Here is an 18,178-nt window from a genome sequence, read left to right on the forward strand (position 1 = left end):
CCATCCAGACAGCTCCATTGAATGAAATTATTGACAAGCTTAGAACGCTTAAGCTAGCTAACTCATTTGTTTCTGATGCCATTGTTCATTTGACTAAACTAACGGCTAAGAATTCCGGATTCGCCATCCAGTCGCGTAGGGTGCTATGGCTTAAATCCTGGTCAGCTGACGTGACTTCAAAGTCTAAATTACTCAACATTCCTTTCAAGGGGCAGACCTTATTCGGGCCTGGCTTGAAGGAAATTATTGCTGACATTACTGGAGGCAAGGGTCATACCCTTCCTCAGGACAGGGCCAAATCAAAGGCCAAACAGTCTAATTTTCGTGCCTTTCGAAATTTCAAGGCAGGAGCAGCATCAACTTCCTCCGCTTCAAAACAAGAGGGAACTGTTGCTCATTCCAGACAGGCCTGGAAACCTAACCAGTCCTGGAACAAGGGCAAGCAGGCCAGAAAGCCTGCTGCTGCCCCCAAGACAGCATGAAGGAACGGCCCCCTATCCGGAAACGGATCTAGTGGGGGGCAGACTTTCTCTCTTCGCCCAGGCGTGGGCAAGAGATGTTCAGGATCCCTGGGCGTTGGAGATCATATCTCAGGGATATCTTCTGGACTTCAAAGCTTCTCCTCCACAAGGGAGATTTCATCTTTCAAGGTTATCAGCAAACCAGATAAAGAAAGAGGCATTCCTAAGCTGTGTGCAAGACCTCCTAGTAATGGGAGTGATCCATCCAGTTCCGCGGACAGAACAAGGACAGGGATTTTATTCAAATCTGTTTGTGGTTCCACGAAAGAGGGAACCTTCAGACCAATCTTGGATCTAAAGATCTTAAACAAATTCCTCAGAGTTCCATCATTCAAAATGGAAACTATTCGGACCATCCTACCCATGATCCAAGTGGGTCAGTACATGACCACAGTGGACTTAAAGGATGCCTACCTTCACATACCGATTCACAAAGATCATCATCGGTTCCTAAGGTTTGCCTTTCTAGACAGGCATTACCAATTTGTAGCTCTTCCCTTCGGGTTGGCCTCTGCCCCGAGAATTTTTACAAAGGTTCTGGGCTCACTTCTGGCGGTTCTAAGACTGCGAGGCATAGTGGTGGCTCCGTATCTAGACGACATCCTGATACAGGCGTCAAGCTTTCAAATTGCCAAGTCTCATACAGAGATAGTTCTAGCATTTCTGAGGTCGCATGGGTGGAAAGTGAACGTGGAAAAGAGTTCTCTATCACCACCCACAAGAGTCTCCTTCCTAGGGACTCTTATAGATTCTGTAGAGATGAAAATTTACCTGACGGAGTCCAGGTTATCAAAACTTCTAAATGCTTGCCGTGTCCTTCATTCCATTCCACGCCCGTCAGTGGCTCAGTTCATGGAAGTAATCGGCTTAATGGTAGCGGCAATGGACATAGTGCCATTTGCGCGCCTGCATCTCAGACCGCTGCAATTATGCATGCTAAGTCAGTGGAATGGGGATTACTCAGATTTGTCCCCTCTACTAAATCTGGATCAAGAGACCAGAGATTCTCTTCTCTGGTGGCTTTCTCGGGTCCATCTGTCCAAGGGTATGACCTTTCGCAGGCCAGATTGGACGATTGTAACAACAGATGCCAGCCTTCTAGGTTGGGGCGCAGTCTGAAACTCCCTGAAGGCTCAGGGATCGTGGACTCAGGAGGAGAAACTCCTCCCAATAAATATTCTGGAGTTAAGAGAAATATTCAAGGCTCTTCTAGCTTGGCCTCAGTTAGCAACACTGAGGTTCATCAGATTTCAGTCGGACAACATCACGACTGTGGCTTACATCAACCATCAAGGGGGAACCAGGAGTTCCCTAGCGATGTTAGAAGTCTCAAAGATAATTCGCTGGGCAGAGTCTCACTCTTGCCACCTGTCAGCGATCCACATCCCAGGCGTAGAGAACTGGGAGGCGGATTTTCTAAGTCGTCAGACTTTTCATCCGGGGGAGTGGGAACTCCATCCGGAGGTGTTTGCTCAACTGGTCCATCGTTGGGGCAAACCAGAACTGGATCTCATGGCGTCTCGCCAGAACGCCAAGCTTCCTTGTTACGGATCCAGGTCCAGGGACCCGGGAGCAACGCTGATAGATGCTCTAGCAGCTCCTTGGTTCTTCAACCTGGCCTATGGGTTTCCACCGTTTCCTCTGCTCCCTCGACTGATTGCCAAAATCAAACAGGAGAGAGCATCGGTGATTCTGATAGCGCCTGCGTGGCCACGCAGGACCTGGTATGCAGACCTAGTGGACATGTCATCTCTTCCACCATGGACTCTGCCTCTGAGGCAGGACCTTTTAATACAAGGTCCTTTCAGTCATCCAAATCTAATTTCTCTGAGACTGACTGCATGGAGATTGAACGCTTGATTCTATCAAGGCGTGGCTTTCCCGAGTCAGTCATTGATACCTTAATACAGGCTCGGAAGCCTGTCACCAGGAAAATCTACCTTAAGATATGGCGTAAATATCTTTATTGGTGTGAATCCAAGAGTTACTCATGGAGTAAGGTTAGGATTCCTAGGATATTGTCCTTTCTCCAAGAGGGTTTGGACAAAGGCTTATCAGCTAGTTCTTTAAAAGGACAGATCTCTGCTCTATCTATTCTTTTGCACAAACGTCTGGCAGAAGTTCCAGACGTCCAGGCATTTTGTCAGGCTTTGGTTAGGATTAAGCCTGTGTTTAAAACTGTTGCTCCCCCGTGGAGCTTAAACTTGGTTCTTAAAGTTCTTCAGGGAGTTCCGTTTGAACCCCTTCTTTCCATTGATATTAAACTTTTATCTTGGAAAGTTCTGTTTTTGATGGCTATTTCCTCGGCTCGAAGAGTCTCTGAGTTATCTGCCTTACATTGTGATTCTCCTTATCTGATTTTTCATTCAGACAAGGTAGTTCTGCGTACCAAACCTGGGTTTTTACCTAAGGTGGTTTCTAACAGGAATATCAATCAAGAGATTGTTGTTCCATCATTGTGTCCTAATCCTTCTTCAAAGAAGGAACGTCTTTTGCATAATCTGGACGTAGTCCGTGCCTTGAAGTTTTACTTACAGGCTACTAAAGATTTTCGTCAAACATCTGCCCTGTTTGTCGTTTACTCTGGATAGAGGAGAGGTCAAAAAGCTTCGGCAACCTCTCTCTCCTTTTGGCTTCGGAGCATAATACGCTTAGCCTATGAGACTGCTGGACAGCAGCCCCCTGAAAGGATTACAGCTCATTCTACTAGAGCTGTGGCTTCCACCTGGGCCTTTAAAAATGAGGCCTCTGTTGAACAGATTTGCAAGGCTGCGACTTGGTCTTCGCTTCACACCTTTTAAAAATTTTACAAATTTGACACTTTTGCTTCTTTGGAGGCTGTTTTTGGGAGAGAGGTTCTACAGGCAGTGGTTCCTTCTGTTTAAAGTTCCTGCCTTGTCCCTCCCATCATCCGTGTACTTTAGCTTTGGTATTGGTATCCTACAAGTAATGGATGATCCGTGGACTGGATACACTTAACAAGAGAAAACATAATTTATGCTTACCTGATAAATTTATTTCTCTTGTAGTGTATCCAGTCCACGGCCCGCCCTGTCCTTTTAAGGCAGGTCTAAATTTTAATTAAACTACAGTCACCACTGCACCCTTTGGTTTCTCCTTTCTCGTCTTGTTTCGGTCGAATGACTGGATATGGCAGTGAGGGGAGGAGCTATATAGCAGCTCTGCTGTGGGTGATCCTCTTGCAACTTCCTGTTGGGAAGGAGAATACCCCACAAGTAATGGATGATCCGTGGACTGGATACACTACAAGAGAAATAAATTTATCAGGTAAGCATAAATTATGTTTTTTTTTACTTAACTGATTATCTTGTATCTAAGCCTCAGCAAACTGCCCCCTATTTCAGTTCTTTTGACAGACTTTGAGCCTTTGTGGCTCCTAGGAACTCCTCATGCGTGAGCACAGTGTTATCTATATGAAACATGAGCTAACAAAACAAAAAACATGAACTGTCAAAATGCCCTGAGATGAGAGGCGGCCTTCAAGGGCTTAGAAATTAGCATATCAACCTCCTAGGTTTAGCTTTTAACTAAGAATACTAAGAGAACAAAGCAAAATTGGTGATAGATGTAAATTTGAAAATTGTTTAAAATGACATGCCCTATCTGAATAATTAAAGTTTGTTTTGCACTAGACTGTCCCTTTAAGGTAGTGAGAGGACATCCAGGAATAGATGTGAGAAAGACAGTTAGTGACACGGGTTAGCAAGGAAGGAGATAGGTCTGGTGCAGAGAAGTAGATTTGGGTGTCGTCGGCATACAAATTATAGTGGAACCCGTGGGACTTTATTAGGGAACCTAATGATGAAGTGTAGATTGAAAAGACAAGGGGACCGAGGACAGAGCCTTGCGGTACCCAAACAGAAAGTAGTGACGGGGCAGAGAATGCCCCAGAGAAGGCTACACTAAAGGTACGTTTTGACAGGTAGGAAGAGAACCATGCGAGGGCTGTGTCACAAATGCCGAAGGATTGAAGGGGTTTGGAGCAAAAGAGGGTGGTCAACAGTATCAAAGGCTGCTAACAGATCAAGGAGGATAAGCAAAGAGAAGTGGCCTTTTGATTTTGCTGTAAGTAGGTCTTTGGTAACCTTAACAATTGCTGTCTGTGGAGTAATGGGGATGAAATCCAGATTGCAATGGGTCAAGGAGGGAGTTTAATGTAAGGAAATGGGAAAGGTGTGCATATACTAGCTTTTCAAGAAGCTTTGAGGCAAGAGGGAGTAGGGAAATAGGGCGGTAATTGGATGGGGAGGTTGGATCGAGCGGTTTTTTTTGAGGATAGGTGTGACCCGTGCATGTTTCAGAGATGAGGGAAATATACCGGTGCTGAGGGAGAGGTTGAAAATGTGTTGCAGATATAGGGGTAAGGGTAGAAGAGAGAGAGGGAGGGGAGTAGCTGTGAGTGGATAGGGTCAAGGGGACAGGTAGTGAGGTGAGAGCACAGTATAAGTTCAGTTTCCTCAGTAACAGGGGAGAAAGAGCTGAATTTATGGCTATGTAGGTTGTGGTTGATTGTGAGCGCTTGAGGGGGTGAGAGAATAGAAGTATATTGAGAGCTGATTTGGTTTCTGATGGAGTCGATTTTGTTATTGAAGTGGCTGGCAAAATCTAGAGCTGAGAGAGAAGTTGTATTAGGAGGTGGGGGTGGGCTGAGAAGAGTATTGAAAGTGGAGAACAGACGTTTTGGGTTTGTAGAAAGAGTAGAGAAATAATGTTGCTTATAAAGATTAAGGGCAGTAATAGTCTTTATTCAGAATGTGTACATACTTTGTTTCAACTTGAAGGTTGTCTCTTTTGCCACCGATCCATTTAAAAGTGCACCTCATTTTGGAGCTCATTGTTTAAGAATTAATAGTGTGTAATAGCAGTAATTGTTGCCACTTTTTGTATTGGTATGAAAGTGTCACTAAGTGCAGTTAAAGAGACAGTAATTTTAAACATCTTTTAATTAACTTATGTTATCTAATTCTCTCTTAATCCTTTTGTTAAAAAGCTTACTTAGGTTTGCTCAGAAGCAGCAATGCACTTTTGAGATCTAGTTGTTGATCCATGGCTTCACATTTGAGTAGTTTAACCCCTTAACGACCAAGGATGTGTCAGGCACGTCCTACAAAAAGTGTCAGTTAATGACCAAGGACAGGGAGTCGGGTGGGCGGCCCATCGTTGGTTATGTTCCAGATCCTGTTTGACTAAAGTGTGCGCGGGGTGGAGGGCACCACATTTCCATTCAATACTATTAAATTGTATGAGGAGGGAGGGGGGAATCAATGTTGGACAAGGGATCTGGGAGGGGGTAGGGTATTGAGGGGGGCAGCTACATTACAGAAAATTGGGTTTTTGTTTATTTATTAACCAAAAATGCATATATTTTTTAAACAATCTTGGTACTGACAGACAGCTGCCCGTACCCGGTGGCAACTAGGTAGAGGGGGGAGGGTTAGAGAGCTGTTTTTTGAGGGGGGGGGGGGTTAGTGAGGTTGGGGGCTAAGGGGGGATCAAACACTGCAGAATAACTATTTAAAAAAAAAACTTTAATACTGGCAGACTTTCTGCCAGTACTTAAGATGGCAGTGACAATTGTGAGGTGGGGGAGGGAAGAGAGCTGTTTGAGGGGGGTAAGGGAGGGATCAGGGGTGGGATGTGTCAGGTGGGAGACTGATCTCCACACTAAAGCTAAAATTAACCCTACAAGCTCCCTAATTAACCCCTTCACTGCTGGTCATATACACGTGTGCATTTGGCAGTGAAATGGTGGCATAAAATATACCAAAATGGGCCTAGATCTATACTTTGTGTTGTCTACTAAAAAAAATATATATACATGTGAAGGGTAATTCAGGGATTCCTGACAGATATCAGTGTTCCAATGTAACTCGCTAATTTTTAAAAAAAAAAAAATGGTTTGGAAATAGCAAAGTTCTAATTGTACTTATTGCCCTATAACTTTAAAAAAAAAAGCAAAGAACATGTAAACATTGGGTAATTCTAAACTCAGGACAACATTTAGAAACTATTTAGCATGGGTGTTTTTTGGTGGTTGTAGATGTGTGTGGGGGTCAAAGTTAGAAAAAGTGTGTTTTTTGTTTTCATTTTTTCATCATATTTTATCAAATTTTTTTATTGTAAATTATATGATATGATGATAATAATGGTATCTTTAGAAAGTCCATTTAATGGCGAGAGAAACAGTATATAATATATGTGGGTACAGTAAATGAGTAAGAGGAAAATTATAGCTAAACACTGCAATAATGTTAAAATAGCCCTGGTCCTTAAGGGTAAGAAAATTAAAAAATGGTCTGGTCACTAAAGGGTTAAAGGGACATGAAACCCAAAGTTTTTCTTTCTTTATTCAAATAGAGCACACATTTTTAAACAACTTTCCAATTTACTTCTATTATTTAATTTGCTTCATTTTCTTGGTATCCTTTGTAGAAAAGCATATCTAGATAGTCTCAGGAGGTGGGAGGTAGCTGCTGATTGGTGGCTGCACATATATTCCTCTTGTTATTGGCTTACCAATGTGTTAAGCTAACTCCCAGTAGTGCATTGCTGCTTTTTCAATTAAGGATACCAAGAGAATTAAGCAAAGTTGTTTAATAGAAGTAAATTGGAATATTGTTTAGAATTGTATGCTCTATCGAAATCATGAAAGAAATTTTTTGGCTTTCATGTCCCTTTAATGGCTCACCCAATGTCTTCAGCTAGCCCCCAGAAGTAAATTAGAAAGTTGTTTAAAATTGTATACTTTGTCTGAATGTTTAAAGGTACATAAAGAGTATGAACTAACGATAATTTTCTAAATAATATATTGCAGCTAAAGCTTACCGACCAAATGGTTTATTTTTTAACCCCCATTAAACCCTTTAATTCATGCATAGGCATCTCCATATATGGAAGGTGCTATCCAGGCCATAGCTTCTGCAGAATGCACTCGTGCACGGTAGGGGGCAGAGTCATATGGCACCTGACTAAAGCAGCATGCAGTATAATGCTGAAGCTTTTACAAAGCATGTGACATTCCCATGGAAAAGAGCAAGCCTCTTGGCAATAAACAATAGCAATACCTGCTATCCCTCCCTAACCCTATTACTTAACCCAATTACTGTTGGGAATATCACTCCTGGCCAGCAGGAAGAGGCAAAGAGCACCACAGCAAAGCTGTTAAGTATCCCTCCCCTTCCCACAATCACCAATGCAAGGAGGAGGTGAAGTTTGGTGACTGTAAAAGATTTTTATTTAATCAAGATTTTATTATTTTTAAAGCCAGAGTAGGTTTGCTCTGATCTTTTCTGTCAAGACTGTGTCTAGCTGTACTCCACATTAGTCTCTTAAGTAGGACTGTGTGGTAGCTTTCAAGCAGTTAATAACTTGTGGGGTGGGCCTCACTGTGTTTTCCTAACAAGTTGCTGCCCTTGCATAGAAAACCAGAGTAGGTTTACTCTGTCCTTTCTTGTTTTCACAGGTCTCTGTGAGGAGTGGCTTCCTCTCATACCGGGTGAGCTGTCCTCCTGCCATTTTTGGGTTTTTTTTATGAGAGAAAAAGAACACTGGCACTAAAGTAGAATAGCTGCACTTTATTTGGGACTAGATTCCTGTATTATCTAGCAGGACTCATTTGGCAGGAAGCAGGCACTGGGGCTTAGAGAGATGTGTGTGTTAATTCACTGGTGGCTCAGTAGTACCCTGGGAATCTGGTGGTAAAACGGATGGGTCCGGTACATGTCTCAGTTTAGGATCTAACGTCTAAGACATTTCACAGAACGGAGTTCCGATAAAAGTATTTTGTTATGGCCACCGGGACCGCCTCTGTCATACTAAGGGAGGCGTATCCTTCTCTGAGGCGGTAATTTTTTCCTAAAGTGTGCGCTTTTCCTCATAGTGGCGTAGCTTATAGTGGAAGTGGATGCATTTTCGTCAAGCCTCTGCAGAGTTTATACGGAACTGCTAGAAATTATTACAGGCTCCGTTTTCAAGTCGGTTTACGATTCCGGAGTGCAGAGGGGGCAGGCAGGCACCTCAATGATATCGCTGAGGTGTAGAGGTATCCTGTTCTAGTCTTATAAAGCCTCAATTACATTTTAGAGGGAGGTTTGGGCATTAATTTAGCTCACAAGTTATATGGTAAGTTAAAAAGGAGGTTACATTAAGCCCTGTTTAACAGTCTGTGTTTACTTTGGGAATGAATGCTCTTAAAGGGACAGTGTTAAATATATATATTTTTTCTGCTTTTCGCTTGTGATGTCAATTTTAATTACAGGATGGATCAGGAGTCTGTGCTTCCTGCTGAATGCAAGCTTTGTCTAGATAACCAAGTTGAACCTCCTTTGCCCTTTTGTTCTGATTGTATTGAGAGAACATTAATGTACAAAGATAGACTTTTTGTTGCTGAGCCACCACTCTCTCAGGTTGATGCTGCTGAGGCAATGCCGCAGCTTTCTTCTCAAACGTCCCAAGCCTTAACACATGCAGTGCCCTGCGGATCCTCGCAATCTCCTGGAGGAGTATATTTGCATGCAGAAATTTCTGCCCAGGTATTCTCGGCGGTATCTGAGGCGTTAGCTGCCATTCCCATGCTTCAGGTAAGACTCAAGAGGAAAATGAGAGAATTAGATAGTAAGGTTAGCTGCCATTCCCATGCTTCAGGAAAGACGCAAGAGGAAAATTAGAGAATCAGATAGTAAGATTTTCTGATCCAATCCAGACTAACCAAGTTGCCCTTTTTTCATAATTCCGTAGAGGAAGATACTTGGTAGCCTCTGAGGGTGAGATCTCAGATTCGGATAGTATAATTCCTTCTTCTGATGCTGAAGTTGTTAACTTCAGATTTAAGCTTGAACACCTTCGTGTTTTGTTAAAGGAGGTTTTGGCTACCTTGGATGACTCCGATACCCCTGTCGTTGTCAAGCCTAAGAAATCTAGCAAATTAAATTGATACTTTGATGTCCCCTCCTCTGTGGAGGTGTTTCCTGTGCCAGACCATGCTATTGGAGATTATTGCCCGGGAGTGGGAGAGACCTGGAATTCCTTTTTCACCCTCTCCAGTTTTTTAGAAAGATGTTCCCGGTGCTGACTCCATTAAGGAGTCGTGGCAGACGGTACCAAAGGTGGAAGGGGTGATTTCTAGCCTGGCTAAAAGTACTACTATTCCTATTGAGGATAGCTGCTCTTTCAAGGACCCTATGGTTAAGAAGTTGGAGGCTTACTTGAAAAAGATGTATATTCATCAGGGTCCCCAATGGCAACCGGTGGTGTGCATTGCTACTGTTACAAGTGCTGCATCCTATTGGTTTGGTGCTTTGTCTGAGTCTCTTCAAGCAGAGACTCCTTTGGAGGAGATATAGGATAGGATTAAGGCCCTAAAGTTAGCCAATTCCTTTATTACTGACGCCTCATTGCAGGTCATTAAGTTGGGAGCCAAAATATCTGGTGCCGCGATATTGGCGCGTAGCGCATTATGGCTGAAATCTTGGTCAGCAGATGTTTCCTCTAAGTCTAATCTTTTGGCGATTCCTAACAAGGGTAAGACCTTGTTTTTGCCGGGTTTGGCAGAAATGATTTCCGATATCACTTGATACGATATCCGGGTCCGGATCAAGTGGGGGGCAGACTCTTTCAGTTTTCTCAAGCATGGATACGAGATGTTCCAGATCTGTGGGTTGTGGACATAGTATCCCAGGGTTACAAATTAGAATTCAAGACTGTTCTTCCTAGGGGCAGGTTGCACCTCTCAAGATTATCTGCAGACCAAATAAAAAGAGAGGCGTTCTTGAAATGTGTACAGGATTTTTCCCTCTTTGGAGTAATAGTTCCAGTACAGGAACAGGGTCTAGGGTTCTATTCCAATCTGTTTGTGGTTCCCAAAAAAGAGGGATCTTTTAGACCTATTCTAGATCTAAAGTGTCTCAAGTTTCTCAGAGTACCGTCCTTCAAGATGGAGACTATCCGTTCCATTCTTCTTTTAGTGCAAGAGGGTCAGTTCATGACGACCATAGACCTGAAGAATGTGTTCCTCCATGTTCCTATTCACAGGGACCATCACAAATTTCTGAGATTTGCCTTTCTGGACAAACACCTTCAGTTTTTGGCTCTTCCATTTGGTCTCGCCACAGCTCCCAGAATTTCTCAAATGTCCTGGGGGCTCTTTTGGCAGTGATTCAGTCTTGGGGAATTGCAGTGGCGCCTTATCTGGGCGACATTCTGGTTCAGGCGCCATCTTGCAAAATATCACACAGAGATCTTGTTGTCTTTTCTTTGCTCCCATGGATGGAAGGTGAATTTGGGAAAGAGTTCCCTTGTTCTGGCTACAAGGGTGGTCTTCCTAAGAACAATTATAGATTCTCTATCAATGAAAATATTCCTGACGGAAGTCAGAAGAGCCAAGATTCTTTCATCTTGCCTATCTCTACAGTCTGCTGTACGGCCATCAGTGGCCCAATGTATGGAGGTAATTGGTCTGATGGTGGCTTCCATGGACATAGTTCCTTTTGCTTGATTCCATTTCAGAGCTCTACAGTTATGCATGCTCAGTCAATGGAACGGGGATTATGCCGGTCTGTCCCAGAAGATAGTTCTAGATCAGTCGACGAGAGACTCTCTTCCGTGGTGGCTTTCTCAAGAACATCTGTCTCAGGGGACATGCTTTCGGAGACCCTCATGGGTGATTGTGACCACGGATGCCAGCCTGATGGGCTGGGGAGCAGTCTGGAACTCATTGAAGTACAATGACTTTTGTCTCAGGAGGAATCTGCTCTTCCCATAAACATTTTGGAGTTTAGAGCGATCTTCAATGCCTTGATGGCTTGGCCTCAACTGGCCTTAGCCCGGTTTATCAGGTTCCAGTCAGACAACATAACCTCAGTGGCTTACATCAACCACCAGGGAGGAACTCAGAGTTCATTAGCCATGAAGGAGGTGGCTCGAATCATTCAGTGGGCGGAAGCTCACAATTGCTGTCTGCCATCCACATTCCAGGAGTGGACAACTGGGAAGCGGATTTACTGAGCAGACAGACTTTTCATCTCGGGGAGTGGGAACTCCATCCGGAGGTGTTGTCCAGGTTAATCATCAAATGGGGGGTACTGTAATTAGACCTGATGGCATCTCGACAGAACGCCAAGCTTCCAAAGTACGATTCAAGGTCAAGGGATCCTCAGGCCTTCCTGATAGATGCTCCGGCAGTTACTTGGAACTTCAGGTTGGCATACCTTTTTTCCTCCGTTTGCTCTCCTTCCAAGAGTCATTGCTCGGATCAAGCAGGAGAGAGCATCTGGGATTCTAATAGCTCCGGTGTGGCCACGCAGGATCTGGTATGCAGACCTGGTGGAATTGTCGTCTCTGCCACCGTGGAGACTTCCTCTGAGGAAGGACCTTCTACTTCAGGGTCCTTTTCTTCATCCAAATCTCGTTTCTCTGAAGCCGACTTCTTGGAGATTGAACGCTTTATTTTATCTAAGCGTGGATTTTCTGAGTCGGTCATTGAGACCATGATTCAGGCTCGTAAGCCTGTTACTAGAAAGATTCACCATTTAGATATGGCGTAAATATCTTCACTGGTGTGAATCCAAAGGAAAATCTTGGAGTAGGGTCAGGATTTCAAGAATTTTATCTTTTCTCCAGGAAGGTCTGGTGAAAGGTTTGTCTGTCAGTACTCTGAAGGGCCAGATTTCTGCGCTATCTATTTTGCTGCACAAGCGTCTGGTGAACGTGCCAGATGTGCAATCCGTTTGTCAGGCCTTGGTCAGAATCAGGCCTGTGTTTAAATCTGTTGTTCCACCTTGGAGTCTTAATCTTGTTCTTAAAGTTTTGCAACAGGCTCCGTTTGAGCCAATGCATTCCATAGATATTAAGTTGTTATCTTGGAAGGTTTTGTTTCTTACTGCTATCTCTTCTGCTCTGAGAGTTTCGGAACTCTCAGCTTTGCAGTGTGATTTGCGTTATCTCATATTTCATGCAGATAAGGCAGTTCTTCGTACCAAGTTTGGTTTTCTTCCTAAGGTTGTTTCAGATAGAAATATTAATCAGGAGATTGTTGTTCCTTCTGTGTCCTAATCGTTCTTCTCATAAGGAACGTTTGCTCTTAAATTCTATTTGCAGGCGACTAAGGATTTTAGTAATTTTTCTGCATTGTTTGTTTTTCTGGGAAACGTAAAGGTCAGAAAGCTACTGCTACTTCTCTTTCTCTCTGGTTGAGAAGTATTATTCGTTTGGCACATGAGACTGCAGCTCATTCCACTAGGGCTGTTTCTTCTTCTTGGGCTTTCAAAAATTAAGCTTCTGTGGAGCAGATTTGCAAGGCTGCAACTTGGTCCTCTTTGCATACTTTTTCCAGATTTTATAAATTTGATACTTTTGCCTCAGCTGAGGCTTCTTTTGGGAGAAAGGTTCTTCAAGCAGTGGTGCCTTCTGTTTAGGTATATTGGTCTTGTCCCTCCCTAGTCCTCCGTGTTCTTTAGCTTGGGTATTGGTTCCCAATAGTAATTGAGGATGCCGTGGACCAATCATTTCTTAGGGAAGAAAACAAAATTTATGCTTACCTGATAAATTTCTTTCTTTCTGAATATGTTGAGTCCACGTCCCAACCCTTTATCAAAACCTCAGGCACCTCTACACCTTGTGTTTCTCCTTTTCTGGGGTAGAGAGACATATAGGACAAGTTTTGCGCCCCCTGGTGGCGCTTAATCATAGACTCGGTCTCTGTACCCCTGTCTGGGGGCTATGTTTTAAAGTTTTTTGAATAAATTGTATGTTTTATATTTATACCAACTAAGTAGTGACTGAATCCTCTGTGTGCCTGGTCTGAAAACAAGTTATATCCTTCATTAAGGATATCTATTCTGAGCAGTTACCCCCTTTTTTTTTTTTTTTTTTTTTTTTTAACTCTGACGACACCGGAGCTCTAATGTGGGTGTGAGGTAATTGTGTCCTGTTTTTGGGGCACAGTAAAACAACTCATTGTCCTCAAAGGGAGACGGGGATTGAATCAAGGCTAACTTGTGGCTCTTTATTCCCTTGTTTCGTTTATGCACCCTATTTAAGGGTTCAGGCTCTCCCTTTTCTCGCACATAGGGTCTTATATTACAGGCGCAACTGGCAGTGCTCTATTTTTTTAATAGATTTATCCGCTTCAAAGCGTCCTTGAGGGGACCTCAGGAGTACCACAGCTTGAATCTGTTATTTGTAACATCCCGCCTGATCTCATTTGAGCTATTTTAGCGCCCGGTATGGTAATGCAAATGAAGGTTATGGGCATTTAGCCTTTGTTTATTCTGCGTGTGTGTGTGTGAAGGAGAGTACATTTTCTCTCTCTATGCGGACAGTACAGAGAACTTCCCGGGCACTGCAGCATGAGAGGCATTGATGTCCTCTCCTATTTTTATAACCTGGCGCCCTTCCTTTGATTAATATTTTTATGAGGGCTTATCTGTGTGGCGTGGTTCAATTAGCGTGCTTTGGAGTGGCCTATCCTCTCTTTTCCTCATACCGAGTATCCGTTGTTGGGGCGACCGCAATGCGCACCGTTAGTTTTCATCTTTGCCCTGTTTGTAGGAGATAGATGTGTGAGAGGGGGCTTTCCATTAGGTCTCTTGGTAATGCGGGAAGTAAACATTTCTATTTCATGTGGCCAAAGTGTGCTTCTTTACAGTGGCCATTCTATGGTTAATCTGTTTTTCTTTGTCTGGCTGGTGTGAAGGACAACGGTGTCCTCCAGTGGAAAAAAAACGGTGTTTACTTTGTATTCCTCAGTAGTTAGTCAGGAATCTGGTTATAGACAGCTCAATTAGCTGATGCTTTTAACTGCAGAACCGATTTATGTTAAATCTAACTGTGTGATATTTTCCATAAGTGTCGGTGGACTATATTAGGCACATATCAATGTATTTTTTTGAGAAACTATGGTTTTGCAATGTCTTACTAGTTATTCCTTGGGGTTTGAGTTTATTACATTTATTTTATTCCTCAGATTTTCAATCTCAAGGCATTATATATATACTTATAAATCTTTTTTAAGCTTTCATATTTATACCCTATGTAAGCTTCTTAACCATTTTCTAGCACAGAAATGTGATATGTTTTAGTATTTCTCATATTCCTTCTGTGGTACTGCTGCCTTTCACTCATAGGGTCTGCATTAATGTGTGTGTTATGATGCAGATGATCAGTTTTTCTTCTGACATATATATATATATATATATATATATATATAATGACTTTATTTTATGGTTGCTTCTTATTTCCTAGGTTTTTGGAAATGTTGGTGCCTTAAGTTTGGAGGTTTATACTTTTTCTCCATGTAACATATTTATGTCTGATAGAGAAATGTTTCTGATTTATGTCTGTGAAATTATGTATTCCTTATGTCTCATATCTGTTTATTAGTGAGTTACCCTATTTTTCATATTGGGCACTATGATGTAATCTCTCTCATATTGAGGTGATTTTGTCTTTTCCTATGTGTCATATATATATATATATTTCTCAGTGAGCTTGGGGTTCCTATATGTTTTATTTCATGTACCCTATTTTACGTATATGAACACAATATTGGGATCTCTCTCATACTGAGGTGATTTCTTCTACACATATGGGCCCCATTTTAATCTTTCTCATATTGAGTAGATTTCTTCTAATGTCCTTGACGTTGTGTTTTGTCCTAGGTGACATATATATATATATATATATATATATATCCTTGGTGATAGTAGGACTCTAAGATGGTTAATCTTATGTTACCTATTTTAGGTATATAGGCTGTACAATATAATCTCTCTTATTTAGAGATGATTTCTCCTAATGTCTGTGACATCTTGTGTTATCCTATGTAACATATATCTATTTCTTAGTGATCTTAGGACACTAATATGTTTGTTTCTGTCGCCTAATTCTATGTAATTAGGCGCAATACTATAATCTTTACACTGATATGTTTATTTTAATTTTTGTATCAATCTTGATCTTTTAGCCTCAGCGGAGTTTTCTTTTTGGAGAAACATGCTTTAGGGGGTGGTGCCTTCAGTTTAGGTCCGCCTGCCCTTTTTCTCCCTTTCTGTCCATTCTGTGTCCTCTCTGGCTTGGGTATTGGTTTCCCAACAGTAATTAAATGGAATCGTGGACTCTCCATGCCATTGGAAAGAAAACAAATTCTTTTCTTTCCTGGCATGGAGAGTCTACGACCTGCCATTATCTAAATTTTAGACCGCTTTTTATCTTATTTTGATATTTTTCTAATCTTCATACACCTCTATGAACCTTTGTGTCCTCTTCTCTTTCCATATTCCTTCAGCTGAATGACTGGGGTATTGTTGGAAGTAGAAGGGGTACTTCAAGCTTTGCTGGGGGTGTTCTTTGCCTCCTCCTGGTGACCAGGAGTTGAATTCCCAACAGTAATTAAATTGAATCATGGACTCTTCATTCCAAAAAAGAAAATATTTTTTTAGGTAAGCATAAATTTAGTTTTTGCCCTTTGAAATAGACAATTTTGTCTTTTGTAACCGTTACCTATATTGAAAGTTAGTGCCTAAATTCAGTGAACTTTTGCTGGGGTACATTGTATTTCCAATCACTTATGCTTACACCTGCTCAATAGGATTACATGTCTTGGAAACTGTGCCTTACGTTATAATTGAGCATTTGACAATTAACATTTTAGTGCCTAATTTATGGCCTTTGTATATTTATACTGAAAGATATAAGATAAATAGGCTTTGGTGTATACAGAGATAAGATTAGGTGGTCTGCTCTTCCTGTAGTCTCAGCCCATTTAAATTGGCACAATTTTGAGAATTTAAGTTTCAATGAGCAAAAACAACTTTTTCAAGGCGTAATTTACCATACTTTTAATAAAAAATTTTTTTTTCTCTTTTGGCTTAAAGCCAGGTGCTTAAATCTCTTGTTGCTTCAGACATTTAGCAATACAAGAACCATGTGGCATGTTATTGGAAAGGCATTTAGTGCAGCGTGTTACTTGCAATCACTTGTATGAAGCAGCATTACTTCAAAGTAAAACAGTACTTTACCTTTAGTTGTTTTATAATTGATTATCATATCCTCTGAGAAACCATGCTATCCCACTTCTGAAAAAAATAAAATAAAAATACAATAGGGATGTAATTTTTTTACATTTTTTTTGTCATTACGTTTTGGCCATGTTTAGGAGAACACTACTGAATCCAATAATTTACAAACTGGAGAAGCCTCTGAGAAAGTGGATGGAACCACTGTTTCCACTTCTGTAAAGATGAGGGGCACACACAGTGACAGAGACCTGTACATTCCGTCTGTGGACCTCCTCACAGCTCAGGTGGGATTTCTGTAATGCCTCCTGTTATATGATTAAGAATTAATTAGTATACTAGGCAAGCAATTTGTACTGTGTATGTTTTCTAAATAATTGTTGTGAATATTTTGTAAGTATTTTGCTTGGCAATATGCTGCTGTTCTTTTGTGTCTAGCAACCAGATGAAAGGGCATTGCCAATTTCTTTCTAAAAGTAGTGAGAGTCCATGAAATCCTAATCTTACAAATGATAATAAAACACCAGGCCACCAGGAGGAGACAGACACCCCAACCAGAAAATTCAATTATCCCTCCTACTTCCCCTTCTCTCCCAGATGTTGTTTGCCTCATCTAGGAGGTATGCAGAGATGGAGGTGCTCTGAAGGACCGTTCCTAGGGGAGTTGCAGCTGTCTTTCTTGTAATGCTTTTAGTAGAGTTTAGTGTTTTCAGCAGCCTGAGATTTCTACACCTGACTGGCTGCTGGTGGCAGAGGTAAGTTATTTTTAATCGTTCCTCTATCAGACTAGTTGCCTTTTGGAATGTGCTAATGTTATGTGAGAAGAACCCTCTTCTTATTGCTAATGGGCTGCTTGCCTTACTGCATAGAAGTAGCGTGGGTCAGAACTTTACAGTTTTTGGTTCCTTGTATTGCTAGTGCCTTTATTTTAGGAACTGTAGAGTGTGTGCATACTGAATTGACTCCTGTTTGACAGGAGAGGTCTCAGTGCTCGGTCATGCTCCGGTCTGTCACAGGACCGTTGGTGAAATACCGGAGCGCTCATGTAAGGGGAAACATCCGATGCGCTCAGAGTGATTAGTCCTACATGGCTTTTACTATCTGTCCTGCGATGAAGTATGAGTTAACAGCATTTCCCCCGCAAAACAGTGTCGGCACACACTCCGCCCCTTATTCCTTTTTGTGGGATCAGACTGAGAGCGGCGTGAGCGAGTGCTTCAGCGTGTGGTCATTTGTTCAGGAGGGAGTAAGATAACCAGAGCATTTGGTATATCAGTTCTTATAGACTTCCCCTGTTATTTACTCAGGCATAGGTGGCCTATGAAATTATAATATTATTATTTTATTATATTTCACAGTACTTTGCAGGGGCATGGCTTATTTTGCTTCCTGGTTAACTGCCACAGAGAGATTATGCAATATTACTTATATTCACATTGGCATTGTGAGCAGTAAAATGGATCAAGCTGGGACCGTTGAGGGGACTCATGGAGAGGAGCTCTCTAAGGTGCTTAATGATGACCATAAATGTGTGAACCAGCGCAACTTTGTAACACTAGTTTACTGTCTGTTCTCCAGTCTCCCTCTTCAGGCCCTAGTTAACCTACTTTAATGTTCTTTGCTCAG

The 18,178-nt window shown here is 42.0% G+C and overlaps 1 protein-coding gene across 2 annotated transcripts in view; it reads left to right on the forward strand.

Annotated features, from left to right (window-relative positions):
- NBR1 (NBR1 autophagy cargo receptor) overlaps positions 1–18,178 on the forward strand; it is a 357,560-nt gene that overhangs the window by 157,257 nt on the left and 182,125 nt on the right. Inside the window, exon 14 of one of the 2 annotated variants that reach the window (XM_053699587.1) lies at positions 16,693–16,839. The exons of the other annotated variant lie outside the window; for it this stretch is intronic. Coding sequence (XP_053555562.1) covers positions 16,693–16,839 — 147 coding nt within the window. The remainder of the gene's footprint in view (positions 1–16,692; positions 16,840–18,178) is intronic. 2 annotated transcript variants of the gene reach the window in all.

The sequence above is a fragment of the Bombina bombina genome, chromosome 1, assembly GCF_027579735.1.
Source record: "Bombina bombina isolate aBomBom1 chromosome 1, aBomBom1.pri, whole genome shotgun sequence".
Taxonomy (NCBI): domain Eukaryota; kingdom Metazoa; phylum Chordata; class Amphibia; order Anura; family Bombinatoridae; genus Bombina; species Bombina bombina.